Consider the following 15113-nt stretch of genomic DNA (forward strand, 5'->3'; position numbering starts at 1 on the left):
GTCCTTGAGGCAGCAAAGCAGCCCCAAACCATCATGCTCCTTCCACCATTGTTTACAGTTGGGAATAGGTTTTGATGTTGGTGTGCTGTGCCTTTTTTCCTCCACACACAGTGTTGTGTGTTCCTTCCAAACAACAACTTTAGTTTCATCTGTCCACAGAATATTTTGCCAGTACCGCTGTGGAACATCCAGGTGCTCTTTTGCGAACTTCAGATGTTTCTTTTTTTGGGCAGCTTCTTCCATGGTGTCCTCCAATGAACACCATTCTTATTTAGTGTTTTACGTATTGTAGACTCGTCAACAGAGATGATAGCATCTTCCAGAGATTTCTGTAAGTCTTTAGCTGACACTCTAGCATTCTTCTTAACCTCATTGAGCATTCTGCGCTGTGCTCTTGCAGTCATCTTTGCAGGACGGCCACTCCTAGGGAGAGTAGCAACTGTGCTGAAATTTCTCAATTTCTCAAGGCAACAATTCTTAATCGTAGTTCTGACATCTCTTTTGTTCGAGGCACGGTTTACATCAGGCAATGATTCTTGTGAATAGCAAACTCAAATTCTGTGAGTGTTTTTATGGGGCAGGGCAGCTCTAACCAAAATCTCCAATCTTGTCTCATTGATTCGACTCCAGGTTCGTTGACTCCTGACTCCAATTAGCTTTAGGGGTTCACATACTTTTTGCAACCTACACTGTGAATGTTTAAATTATGTATTCAACCTAAACAAGAAAAATACAATAATTTGTGTGTTAGTTTAAGCACACTGTGTTTGTCTATATTGTTGTGACAGATGAAGATCAGATCAAATTTTATGTCAAATTTATGCAGAAATCCAGGTAATTCCATAGGGTTCACATACTTTTTCTTGCCATTGTATATATATAATCGCAAGACCAGTTCTTAATGTCCATTACATGCAGGACATATTTCATGTAGTCATCATTATATCCTGTTTAATTCTCACAAAAAAAACAAAGAAGGAAAAAGAAACAGATTCTAACGGCCACTAATGCCGGCAAGTAAAATGTATCTTGGGGATCACACTACCCATAAAGAAATACACAAGTTTAACTTACAATTGACTGACACAGCCATGGCACGATAGCCAAGAATACATACAGTACTGACAATCCAGAGCGAGTAAACCTGTAAAAACCTGTTAACCTCTCTCCACCCATACACATTTACGTTTTTATTCCAGGGTCGTTGCTCTATCACCTCGGCTGTTTTACAGCTAGGCCCAGTGGCGAATTTAGGTATAGGCAACAATGGGCACCCGCCCAGGGCGGCATCTTGCCGGGGGCAGCACGGTGCGGTTGTGCGATCAAACTGACATTTGCGCGATCGGTTTTCTATCGCTCATTTGCACGTCACGTCAATGATATCATGTCACCTTGTGGGACTGTGGGTCAATTAACCTTGTTGGAGTGGGCTCCCTGATTCTAGTTTGTGAGCTATGCAGGCTACTGCCTGGGAAGGTCTCCCACTCAGAAGTGTGAGATGGGGAGGGAGGCGGGGGTAGGTTGCCCTCAGGTCTCCCCACTGGAAGCCAGAGGTAGGGGGAGCAGGGAAATCTATCAAATAGCGCACCTTTGTACAGTACTAATGTAATTAGCCAAATCAGTCACACTACTAAATGCTACCAATTAAACCACAATTCATTCATTATACTGTGAATGTATAGTTTCACAGACATATTGTAGCATTTTTTTCTGGTTTGTGCGAAATCGTTAAGAATAATATAAAACCAGTCTGCACACCACCAAGGTGAATTGGTTTAGTCTTGACTCTTGGTCGACGGTGTTGGGGGATGGGTAATGTAGCCTTGACTCTTGGTCGACAGTGTTGGGGGATGGGTAATGTAGGCTTGACTCTTGGTCGACAGTGTTGGGGGATGGGTAATGTAGTCTTGACTCTTGGTCGACAGTGTTGGGGGATGGGTAATGTAGTCTTGACTCTTGGTCGACAGTGTTGGGGGACGGGTAATGTAGTCTTGACTCTTGGTCGACAGTGTTGGGGGACGGGTAATGTAGTCTTGACTCTTGGTCGACAGTGTTGGGGGACGGGTAATGTAGTCTTGACTCTTGGTTGACAGTGTTGGGGGATGGGTAATGTAGTCTTGACTCTTGGTCGACAGTGTTGGGGGATGGGTAATGTAGTCTTGACTCTTGGTCGACAGTGTTGGGGGATGGGTAATGTAGTCTTGACTCTTGGTCGACAGTGTTGGGGGATGGGTAATGTAGTCTTGACTCTTGGTCGACAGTGTTGGGGGATGGGTAATGCAGTATTGACTCTTGGTCGACAGTGTTGGGGGATGGTAATGTAGTCTTGACTCTTGGTCGACAGTGTTGGGGGATGGGTAATGTAGTCTTGACTCTTGGTCGACAGTGTTGGGGGATGGGTAATGTAGGCTTGACTCTTGGTCGACAGTGTTGGGGGATGGGTAATGTAGTCTTGACTCTTGGTCGACAGTGTTGGGGGATGGGTAATGTAGTCTTGACTCTTGGTCGACAGTGTTGGGGGATGGGTAATGTAGGCTTGACTCTTGGTCGACAGTGTTGGGGGATGGGTAATGTAGTCTTGACTCTTGGTCGACAGTGTTGGGGGATGGGTAATGTAGTCTTGACTCTTGGTCGACAGTGTTGGGGGATGGGTAATGTAGTCTTGACTCTTGGTTGACAGTGTTGGGGGATGGGTAATGTAGTCTTGACTCTTGGTTGACAGTGTTGGGGGATGGGTATTGTAGTCTTGACTCTTGGTTGACAGTGTTGGGGGATGGGTAATGTATTGATGCTTGAGTGCCAAATCAACACACGTTTCCATTTGTCTTTGTTACTTCTTCTTGATATTTATGAGTCTTATTTTTGTATATATTTTTAGTGTGTATATGTGTACAGGTATGCCTTATAAACAGGTCTATATCGAGAGCGTGTGCTGCTTTGTGACAGGTACCTTGTGAAAGATGCGTGCTGGGGCCATTTCGGCTCCGTTTAGTGTTTTTAGAAGGAACATGGGCCAGGAGGATGCGTTCAGACGGAAGCCTGTGGGAGAAATACAGACTCTGTCAAAAAACTCTCATCCAAACACAGTAGACGAGACCCTTCACACTATTACGCAAAGGTGTACTTACTTTTATTTTATTTTTTAACTGGGCATGTCAATTAAGAACAAATTCTTATTTACAATGGCGGTCTACACCGGCCAAACCCGGACGACGCTGGGCCAATTGTGCGCCGCCCTGTGGGACTCTCAATCACGGCCGTTTGTGATATAGCCTGGAAAATAAATACAGCCTAGAAACCAAATGGATGCAAATGGGCCAAAACAGGGAGGAACTTACATTAATTTGTCCAATAAGAAACTCTCGTTTATTTACAAAAATATTTCCTCCTGCAAAACGTTGTACAACAGTGTGCACTAATAAATAGACCCAAGTATACAGTGCCTTGCGAAGGTATTCGGACCCCTTGAACTCTGCGACCTTTTGCCACATTTCAGGCTTCAAACATAAAGATATAAAACTGTATTTTTTTGTGAAGAATCAACAACAAGTGGGACACAATCATGAAGTGGAACGACATTTATTGGATATTTCAAACTTTCTTAACAAATCAAAAACTGAAAAATTGGACGTGCAAAATTATTCAGCCCCCTTAAGTTAATACTTTGTAGCCCCACCTTTTGCTGTGATTACAGCTGTAAGTCGCTTGGGGTATGTCTCTATCAGTTTTGCACATCGAGAGACTGAAATTTTTTCCCATTCCTCCTTGCAAAACAGCTCGAGCTCAGTGAGGTTGGATGGAGAGCATTTGTGAACAGCAGTTTTCAGTTCTTTCCACAGATTCTCGATTGGATTCAGGTCTGGACTTTGACTTGGCCATTCTAACACCTGGATATGTTTATTTTTGAACCATTCCATTGTAGATTTTGCTTTATGTTTTGGATCATTGTCTTGTTGGAAGACAAATCTCCGTCCCAGTCTCAGGTCTTTTGCAGACTCCATCAGGTTCTCTTCCAGAATGGTCCTGTATTTGGCTCCATCCATCTTCCCATCAATTTTAACCATCTTCCCTGTCCCTGCTGAAGAAAAGCAGGCCCAAACCATGATGCTGCCACCACCATGTTTGACAGTGGGGATGGTGTGTTCAGCTGTGTTGCTTTTACGCCAAACATAACGTTTTGCATTGTTGCCAAAAAGTTCAATTTTGGTTTCATCTGACCAGAGCACCTTCTTCCACATGTTTGGTGTGTCTCCCAGGTGGCTTGTGGCAAATTTTAAACAACACTTTTTATTTATATCTTTAAGAAATGGCTTTCTTCTTGCCACTCTTCCATAAAGGCCAGATTTGTGCAATATACGACTGATTGTTGTCCTATGGATAGAATCTCCCACCTCAGCTGTAGATCTCTGCAGTTCATCCAGAGTGATCATGGGCCTCTTGGCTGCATCTCTGATCAGTCTTCTCCTTGTATGAGCTGAAAGTTTAGAGGGACGGCCAGGTCTTGGTAGATTTGCAGTGGTCTGATACTCCTTCCATTTCAATATTATCGCTTGCACAGTGCTCCTTGGGATGTTTAAAGCTTGGGAAATATTTTTGTATCCAAATTTTTGTATCCAAATCCTTTAAACTTCTTCACAACAGTATCTCGGACCTGCCTGGTGTGTTCCTTGTTCTTCATGATGCTCTCTGCGCTTTTAACGGACCTCTGAGACTATCACAGTGCAGGTGCATTTATACAGAGACTTGATTACACACAGGTGGATTGTATTTATCATCATTAGTCATTTATGTCAACATTGGATCATTCAGAGATCCTTATTGAACTTCTGGAGAGAGTTTGCTGCACTGAAAGTAAAGGGGCTGAATAATTTTGCACGCCCAATTTTTCAGTTTTTGATTTGTTAAAAAAGTTTGAAATATCCAATAAATGTCGTTCCACTTCATGATTGTGTCCCACTTGTTGTTGATTCTTCACAAAAAAATACAGTTTTATATATTTATGTTTAAAGCCTGAAATGTGGCAAAAGGTCGCAAAGTTCAAGGGGTCCGAATACTTTCGCAAGGCACTGTATATCAGTCTGGTGTAAACCTAACTGAGGAAGTTAAGTAGCACTGTGTGATAGCAAACAATTTAAAGATCCAAGATTTTTTTCTTTTAAATAGGGCGCATCATATCCATAATGGGTATGTAGTATCGAGAGTCTGACTGTGTGTGTGTGTGTGACTGTGTGAAAATGTGTTTCTCTCTCCTCCTCACCCAATGGCGGCTGCAGCATGCCCGTGTTCTTCTCGCAGTTGCCGATAGGCTGGATTTCAGACGAGTCCACCAGGCGCCAGAAGTCGTTCTTGTTGTCGGAGCCGTCAAGGCGCAGACGCAGCCGCGATCCCGTCAGGCCCACCACTGTTGCAATGCAGGTTGACGTTGTATTCCGAGGGTCCTGCGCCTCCAGCTTCATGCCCGCCTTGAACTCATTCACTGGAGGTGTTGCACCCTGGAGAGGTAGGGGAAGGTCAGAGAGGCATGCAATGGTGCTGGACAGATTCAACATGCTGAGATAGGAAGACGGCATCAAGCAAGACTAAGTATCGAAGGTGAGTTGAACTCACGCTGTGGTGACGAGGTAGCCCTGCACGCAACTTGAAATCAGTGTCACCCCTCGACCCAAGAGGGAATTTCTTCTTAGCCTAATGGTTTCCTAAAAAAATCCTGCCACTTAGCAAATTTCAGGTCTTGTGAGTGGAAATGTGAATGTTGTGAGCATTCTGTGCAACTTGCACACGTTTACTGTAAACACTGGCTGTACCCGCTTTAATTACAGTTTTAGTCAGTAGCCAAGCAGGCTATTAGAGCATAATATAGGCCTATCAAAAAGGCCTACAAACAAAACCAATGGAGCAACATGGAAATAGCTATTGATTTCTATTATATATACAGTGCCTTGCGAAAGTATTCGGCCCCCTTGAACTTTGCGACCTTTTGCCACATTTCAGGCTTCAAACAAAGATATAAAACTGTATTTTTTTGTGAAGAATCAACAACAAGTGGGACACAATCATGAAGTGGAACGATATTTATTGGATATTTCAAACTTTCTTAACAAATCAAAAACTGAACAATTGGGTGTGCAAAATTATTCAGCACCCTTAAGTTAATACTTTGTAGCGCCACCTTTTGCTGCGATTACAGCTGTAAGTCGCTTGGGGTATGTCTCTATCAGTTTTGCACATCGAGAGACTGACATTTTTTCCCATTCCTCCTTGCAAAACAGCTCGAGCTCAGTGAGGTTGGATGGAGAGCATTTGTGAACAGCAGTTTTCAGTTCTTTCCACAGATTCTCGATTGGATTCAGGTCTGGACTTTGACTTGGCCATTCTAACACCTGGATATGTTTATTTTTGAACCATTCCATTGTAGATTTTGCTTTATGTTTTGGATCATTGTCTTGTTGGAAGACAAATCTCCGTCCCAGTCTCAGGTCTTTTGCAGACTCCATCAGGTTCTCTTCCAGAATGGTCCTGTATTTGGCTCCATCCATCTTCCCATCAATTTTAACCATCTTCCCTGTCCCTGCTGAAGAAAAGCAGGCCCAAACCATGATGCTGCCACCACCATGTTTGACAGTGGGGATGGTGTGTTCAGCTGTGTTGCTTTTACGCCAAACATAACGTTTTGCATTGTTGCCAAAAAGTTCAATTTTGGTTTCATCTGACCAGAGCACCTTCTTCCACATGTTTGGTGTGTCTCCCAGGTGGCTTGTGGCAAACTTTAAACAACACTTTTTATGGATATCTTTAAGAAATGGCTTTCTTCTTGCCACTCTTCCATAAAGGCCAGATTTGTGCAATATACGACTGATTGTTGTCCTATGGACAGAGTCTCCCACCTCAGCTGTAGATCTCTGCAGTTCATCCAGAGTGATCATGGGCCTCTTGGCTGCATCTCTGATCAGTCTTCTCCTTGTATGAGCTGAAAGTTTAGAGGGACGGCCAGGTCTTGGTAGATTTGCAGTGGTCTGATACTCCTTCCATTTCAATATTATCGCTTGCACAGTGCTCCTTGGGATGTTTAAAGCTTGGGAAATATTTTTGTATCCAAATCCGGCTTTAAACTTCTTCACAACAGTATCTCGGACCTGCCTGGTGTGTTCCTTGTTCTTCATGATGCTCTCTGCGCTTTTGACGGACCTCTGAGACTATCACAGTGCAGGTGTATTGATACAGAGACTTGATTACACACAGGTGGATTGTATTTATCATCATTAGTCATTTAGGTCAACATTGGATCATTCAGAGATCCTCACTGAACTCCTGGAGAGAGTTTGCTGCACTGAAAGTAAAGGGGCTGAATAATTTTGCACGCCCAATTTTTCAGTTTTTAAATTTGTTAAAAAAGTTTGAAATATCCAATAAATGTCGTTCCACTTCATGATTGTGTCCCACTTGTTGTTGATTCTTCACAAAAAAATACAGTTTTATATCTTTATGTTTGAAGCCTGAAATGTGGCAAAAGGTCGCAAAGTTCAAGGGGGCCGAATACTTTCGCAAGGCACTGTATATCCTACAGTCATGAAACATTATGCAGGGCTTGACATGAACCTTTGAGCAACTTGTCCTTCAGACCAGGAGGACAGATTTTGTACCTGTCCAAAAGCTCAAGTCACCAAATAATAAATGGTTTGTAGCCTAAACACCAAATAGGTGACTGAACATTGTGTTGCATGATGGAAGAAACCACTTTACAAAATAACATTAATTATTATTACCATACAGAGAATCAAACAAAAACGCAGGCTACCCATTAGCTACTTTGCATTTTCAAGCCTGTCTCAAAATACAACACTGACTAACTTTTCAAAGAAGACTAGATATATACAGGTTTTCTGCTCGTTGTAGGAAGCAACCACTTGCTGATAAATTATCTATTTGTGGGTCTTTGCACCGCCTGTCAATTCATCATTGCGGCAGTCCTGGTGTTGCGCAGCCAAGCAGCTTAGAGGGAACATTGGTTAAGACGTTGGTCTTCCTGAGCTACATATAGATGCTGCATATTGTCACTGGTGAGACTTCGGCTGCCAGGGTTAACCTATATCTCATATTGCTTGTTGGTCATAATTCTTACAAACTCTGTAAATGCCATGGTTTGTGGAATGGCTTAAAATAATTTTAGGAGCAGAAGGTTCACATAGGGTAGTAGCATGCCTTGACATGAGATTTTGGTGAGGAGGATATACTATAGTCTGATTAGGGGGGCTTACCTGTCTGAAGCAGTGGGCAGGTGCAGCACTAGCACCTGTTTCCTTTAGGTATTTGTCCCAACTGAAGTGCCCTGTGGGACAGAAAAAGCACAATGGCTGCTTTATGTTGTCTACCATTATGTTTTTGTGTGAATGGGTGTGGTTTTGGGGTTCAGTGTTATGTTATGTGCTAGTGTTAAGGTGTCCCCATCCTTCCCAGCCGAAACCGTTCGGAAGAGTTCGTGCATATATTATGACAACATTTTGGGACGTGTTTGTTCGTTTTGAACTTCAGTAAGGTTTTTTTTTCTCTCGGTTGTTCGGGGGCACATTTTTTTCTTGAGGCAAGCTGAAGTCTACGCCCCTTCATTGGTGAACAGTAGGGATTCTTCAGTCGTCTTTGCTGTTATTCAACAAGAGACGACTAATTTCCATGCACATTTTTTCATTGAGAAATACTGCACCAAATATCTTCGTTAGATGTAAAATTGCGTGACTAAGATCGCCTCTGCAAAAACGTCCAAATTAATTACAGATTTCTTAGACTAATTCTGACTTTTTTGGGGGGAAGTGTATACTGACTACGGCATCTCAAAATGGACAAACAGTACTATTGCCGCTTTCTTCTCATTTTTCAAGCGAAGGTATTTTAAGGTAGAATGCTTAGCACACTTGTTCGGTTCCCCTAGCCGACTTGGGCTAGTCGCCAGCCACCTGAAGCAAGCTGACGCCTTTAGAACAGTGTTATAGCCAGGGGTTGGAACCGGTTCAGGGAACAGAACCGAAAACAGCGACATTTTTTCAAGGAACAGAAACGGGTTAGAAAGTGATCCATACTGTTTCGGAACAGAACCGATATTTCAAAACAATCTAAGCAAAGCCCTCACTCAGTCACTCAGAAACATATTCCAGTATCTGCTTGCAAGTTGAAAATATTTTCCAGTGTGTGTGTGTGTGTTTAGCCTACCTGCCCCTCCGAAGTATCGGCTACTGTACTGACATTACAAGCGTGATTCAGATGATAGGGAGAGAGATTTTTAATTAGCAAGAGAAGAATGGATTAACTTTTTCAATGCTAGTTAAGGATACTATAGACCTAGTTATCACGTTTCACGTTAAGATTTATTACACAAAAAGGTAAGACATGTTTTTAATTCTGGTGCCGCTTTGCGCAAGCTTTTTAGCTATATAGTTCAAAGGACATTCAAAGTTCCTCTATAGAAGCCGCTCCTCCTAGGTATAATTCTGGGGACCAGATAATGCATGTCATAAGATGCCCAGTGCTTCAAGCCTCCTCCTCAGCCCCCTGCTGCTCTCTCCTCACCCCGCAAAATTTCAGTCGCAATAATTTAATGAGCTAAATGTAGAAAATAAAAAATGATTCAACAGGTTAAAAAAAGGTACAGAAAATAATATAAAGCGGTACTTTTTGGGGATTCGAACCGGTTCAGAACTTTATTTTGCTGGCCGGAAAGGCGGAACGGAACGAAAAAAAAATGGTGGTTCTGTTCAGAACGAAACAATTGGAAAATAATTTGTTCCAACCCCTGGTTATGACTGATATGTATGCGTTTGATTCATAATGTTGTTTTCATTCAGCAGTGATTCATCTGAGAAAGTTGGTGTGTGTGATAATGTACCTCCTTGGTACTGCGATGGGACCCGGGATGGACGGCCACTTCGGGCATGCTTGATCCGCCTGCCATCTCTCCACTCAATAGCTAGAGAGAGCAGGGCACAAGGTTTCGGAGACACACTTAACCTCAAAGGCTAGCCGACACCATTCAATGAAACTATCTATTCATAACTAGAATAAATACACTTGATCTTTAGCAACAGTCAATGAGATGTGTGAGGCCAAACTATCACATCAGCATCTGAGACTTCTATACACACATTAAAGTAGGCTAAATAGAGGACCCTTCTTGAGCAGCATCCTTAGAAGATGTACATTATGCTTTTCAAATGGACAATTGCATTCCATTTCTTAACATGACATTACCTTTTTGTGGCACTGGTTTCTTCATGCTCCAGTAATACTAAGTTCAAGACACAATAGTCCACTCTCTAAAGAAGGGAAACGAGAGGGGAAAAAAAACATTGAAGTAAACACAAACCATTTGATACTTCCCTCTTCATGTTAGGTCAGAATTTAGGTCCAATATGGACCTTTTTTGTACATTATTGTGTTCAAGAAGCCAGTCTGGTGTAGCCTATACTAGTGCTAGCCTGGTTAGCCTTTTAAGGGTGATTCCAGCATTATGGACATTACATTTGCACGCACAAATCTAAATTTAATTTCTAACAGAATGGACAAGCAAAATAGAAATTAAAGTGTTGATGAACTGAAATAAAAGATCCCAGAAATTACCCACGTGCACAAAAAGCTTCTCTCTCAAATCTTGTGCACAAGTTGTACATACCTGTTAGTGAGCCTTTCTACTTTGCTAAAGTAATCCATCCAACTGACAGGGGTGGCATATCAAGAAGCTGATTAAACAGTATGATCATTACACAGGTGCACCTTGTGCTGGGGACAATAGAAGGCCATTCCAAAATGTGCAGTTTTGTAACACAACACAATGCCACAGATGTCTCAAGTTGAGGGAGTGTGCAATTGGAATGCTGACTGCAGGAATGTCCACCAGAGCTGTTGCCAGAGAATTTAATGTTTATTTCTCTACCTCCAAACTTGTTTTAGAGAATTTGGCAGTACGTCCAACCGGCCACACAAATCACAGACCACGTGTAACCATGCTAGCCCAGGACTTTTTCACCTGTGGAATCGTTCACCTGGACAGCTGGTGAAACTGTGGGTTTTCACAACCAAAGAATTTCTGCACAAACTGTCAGAAACCGTCTCAGGGAAGCTCGTCCTCACCAGGGTCTTGACCTGACTGCAGTTTGGCGTCGTAACCGACCTCATAAGGCAAATGCTCACCTCCGATGGCCACTGGCACGCTAAAGAAGTGTGCTCTTTATGGATGAATCCCAGATTCAACTGTACCGGGCAGATGGCAGACAAGCGTGTATGGCGTTGTGTGGGCGAGCGGTTTGCAGATGTCAATGTTGTGAACAGAGCGCCACAAGGTGGTGGTGGGGTAAAGGAATGGGAAAGTATAAGCTACAAAAATATAAAACGCAACATGCAACCATTTCAAAGATTTTACTGAGTTACAGTTCCTAAGCAAATCAGTCAATTTCACATAACGGGGAATACAGATATGCATCTGTTGGTCACAAATACCTTAAAAAAAAAAGTAGGGGCGTGGGTCAGAACCTGTCAGCATCTGGTGTGCAGCGTGACACATCGCCTTCACATAGAGTTGATCAAGCTGTTGATTGTGGCCTGTGCAATGTTGTCCCACTCCTCTTCAATGGCTGTGTGAAGTTTCTGGATATTGGCGGGGAACTGGAACACGCTATCGTACACGTTACAGAGCATCCCAAACATGCTCAACGGATGACATGTCCTGTGAATATGCAGGCCATGGAAGAACTGGGACACTTTCAGCTTCCAGGGATTGTGTACAGATCCTTGCGACATGGGGCCGGGCATTATGCTGAAACATGAGAGGATGGTGACGGATGAATGGCACGACAATGGCCCTCACAATCTCATCAGTGTCTCTGTGTACTCAAATTGCCATTGATAAAATGAAATTGTGTTCGTTGTCCGTAGCTTATGCCTGCCCATACCATAACCCCACCACTACAATGGGGCACTCTGTTCACAACGTTGACATCAACAAACCGCTCACCCACACGACACAATACACGTGGCCTGCGGTTGAGGCCGGGTTGGACGTACTGCAAGCTTCTTGATATGCCACACCTGTAAGGTGGATTATCTTGGCAAAGTAGAAATTCTGACTAACAGGGATATAAACAAATTTTGTCCATAACATTTTAGAGAAATAAGCTTTTTGTGCATATGGAACATTTCTGGGATCTTTAATTTCAGCTCATGAAACATTTTTTTTCAGTGTAATAAACTCTTTTTTTTTGCAGTGATTTTTGCCACGATTTAGCAGCATTGTTGACTCGCTGCTGAATGCATATAAGGGAAACACTGACCAACACTGACCACCTAAGGTTGGATACCTTCCAACCTTAGGCCGTGCCCATCCCCCTCCTCCTCCCAGAGCCGAAAAGCCATGAAATACAATTGACTGAAATATCTTTGACTTGGCCTCCTGTAATGTTCAAAATTCATACAATTTCCTACTTATACGTTTCAAAAAGCATGAACTCCAACATATAGACCGTAAGGATAATTATGGACGTGTTTCATTTGGCAATGACTAACTTCATTTGTGGATGCTCAGGTTGACTTCCCCACGGATTGCGCTTAACGCTCTCCACTTCTGTCGGCCAGGCAGGGGGTTGGCGTTGGAGGCAGACGACAGGGTACAACAAAGATGTGGCCCCAGCTGTCAGCAGACCTCGGGCACCCACCCAAACACACTCAGGGCTCACTGTTGACACAGCAGCTCTGGGAGAATCAGAAAACTCACCCGTTGGGGTATTGACAAAACAAGAGGAGCCAGACTGGAGAAACAGAATGGGTAACATTATAGCCAATATAGGGTATTCATTTCAAGCGGTCACCATCTGTTTTGGATCTTAAAAATGATCTAAAGTCAGTGTTGTTTATGACACAGTACACTGTGAATGATTTTTCTTTTACCTTTATTTAACTAGGCAAGTCAGTTAAGAACAGGGGATGTCTGGCTGGCTATCCTTGACTTGAGAGGATTTGGCCCCTAACCCTGAGCTTAGGTTAACTACCAGTTGGCTACGACACACAGGTCATTAGGTCAGACAAACAAACAAGTGGCTGAAATTATATTGGTCCTCAAAGTAGACTAGATTTGCAGTCACAGCTACTCACGAATCCTGTGTTTATACAATGCATGCAGCCAGGTCATTGAAATGAATAGCAGATAAAGGCAAATTGACTAATTAATGCATATTTACCAAGTAGCCACACTAAACACGCCAACCATTTAAAGATATATCAACAACAAAGTATCCTTGCAGACTTTGTTTTTTCTCCTTAACTGGTTTAGAATAACAGATTGCTGACTATTCATACACACCAGCAGCACTGCATCAGTAACTGTATCAAGCTAGCAAAGTAGCTAGCTACATAATTTCAGCTGGCAATCAAATAGACTTCTAAATTAAGCTAGCCTTAAACTCAGTTACTGTAAGTTTGCATGCTAGCTACCATTAGTTAAGTTTACATTGGACTGACAAGTGGTCATAAATAACGGTTTAAAAGATGCAATACTAGGCTATAACGGTTTCAAATGTGTAATACTAGGCTATAGAAATGGAGAAGACAAACAAATAATAATTATAATATGCAATAAAAAACCTTAAGATCATAACAGTCTTCAAAAGTGTATTCAGTTGGTTCTCTCAATAGAAGTGCGCCTTTTTCGTTGCGTCAAGGGGAAGTCGACCAGCTCCCTCCTTTTTCCTTCCCAGAAAAAAATAACAGCGTCATTAACTACTAGGTAGGACAGACCAACCAGCTCGCTTCTACTACCACTATTATTGATAATGACCCATGCCAATGCTGTACTATCTATAAGGAAAATTGGCTACCATCATTAGTCCGTTTAATATGACTAAAATACCGATTTTTAAGTTAGCCTAGCTAGGATAAGATAAATGGTTCCATTCAAAACACAAAGCCAACACATGGGAAAACACAAAAGCCAAGCAATTCATCACGCTAGCAAGAAATTCAGCCAGCAAATATGTTTATTTAAGAGTGAGGATAAGAAGAGGTACCTACCTCCAAGCTAATAACATGGACATGCTCGAACAACAGATAGCTAGCTCCGTCAACACAGCACGCTAACGGGAAGACTTAATTTTCGCCATCTATCGTTGGCCTGATTATAAATACATCATCATCAATAAATGCTAGCTAAATTACCAGCTAAAACATGTGTTTGTTAAAAAGAGTATAGCGTGTAAACAATATATTAGTCTGTTTACCTTGCTTTGAAATGTTTGTGTATTGTTTTATGTGGATTGAGCTAGTGGCTGTCCGCCATGTTTTTTCTTCTTTAAATTTGTATCGGCGGTTGGCATCCAACGTTATGGTGCATTACCGCCACCTACTGTACTGGAGTGTGGGCTAGAGACGGGGAGAAACTAAATCCTACCTGCCAACTCCGTTGCTATTAAAAAAGATAACACACTTTCCCGTTGGATGCTTTCCAATCACATTTAAGGACTAAGAGGTCTAAGGCACTGTATTTCAGTGCAAGAGGTGTCGCTACAGTCCCTGGTTCGATTCCAGGCTGAATCACATCTGGCCGTGATTGGGAGTCCCATAGGGTGGCGCACAATTGGCCCAGCGTTGTCCAGTTTTGGCCGGGGTAGGCCATCATTGTAAATAAGAATTTGTTCTTAAATGACTTGCCTAGTAAAATAAAGGTTTAATAAATTAATAATTCTAAATCGAATAATTCTAAGCAGAGCACTGGGTCCATAGTTCCCCTTCCTGAACCCACTGTGATGTGGCGATACTAGCCCCTTGCTCGAATCATACATTCCATAATATTACATACATGTAATATTAAAGCTATTAGCCGATAGCTAGTTGGCCTCGTTGGGTCCTTCCCTGGCTTCCGGATTGGTACCACTACTGCCTCCTTCCAACTGCCTGGTAGATACCCCTCCTCCCACACTGTGTTGTATAACACCAAAACCTTATCCAGTGCCTCATCACTACAAAGACAGAGAAAGACAGAGAAAGACAGAGAAAGACAGAGAAAGACAGAGAAAGACAGAGAAAGACAGACAGACACAGACAGAGAAAGACAGACAGACACAGACAGAGAAAGACAGACAGAC

At 42.6% G+C, this 15113-nt stretch overlaps 1 protein-coding gene across 50 annotated transcripts in view; it reads right to left on the reverse strand.

Moving 5' to 3' along the window:
* The window catches only part of LOC110490449 (polycomb protein SCMH1), a 36339-nt gene extending 21958 nt beyond the window's left edge, over positions 1 to 14381 (reverse strand). For 7 of the 50 annotated variants that reach the window (XR_005036923.2, XR_016486839.1, XR_016486844.1 and 4 more), the window contains exons 1-8: positions 14044 to 14333; positions 13618 to 13722; positions 12544 to 12712; positions 10237 to 10301; positions 9875 to 9955; positions 8256 to 8326; positions 5258 to 5492; positions 2951 to 3039 (exon numbers count right to left, since the gene is read on the reverse strand). Coding sequence is in view for 15 of the 50 variants with exons in the window: in XM_090200649.1 (XP_090056775.1) it covers positions 2951 to 3039; positions 5258 to 5492; positions 8256 to 8326; positions 9875 to 9955; positions 10237 to 10261 (501 nt within the window). In the remaining 35 variants the exon portion in view is untranslated. Of the gene's footprint in view, positions 1 to 2950; positions 3040 to 5257; positions 5493 to 8255; positions 8327 to 9874; positions 9956 to 10236; positions 10302 to 12543; positions 12786 to 13617; positions 13723 to 14043 lie in introns of all 50 variants that reach the window. The other 43 variants (XR_016486816.1, XR_005036906.2, XR_016486837.1 and 40 more) reach the window with 15 other exon arrangements.
* Positions 14382 to 15113: the final 732 nt, after the last annotated feature.

This window comes from Oncorhynchus mykiss, chromosome 2 (assembly GCF_057628025.1).
Source record: "Oncorhynchus mykiss isolate SJ-2025 chromosome 2, ASM5762802v1, whole genome shotgun sequence".
Classification (NCBI taxonomy): Eukaryota; Metazoa; Chordata; class Actinopteri; order Salmoniformes; family Salmonidae; genus Oncorhynchus; species Oncorhynchus mykiss.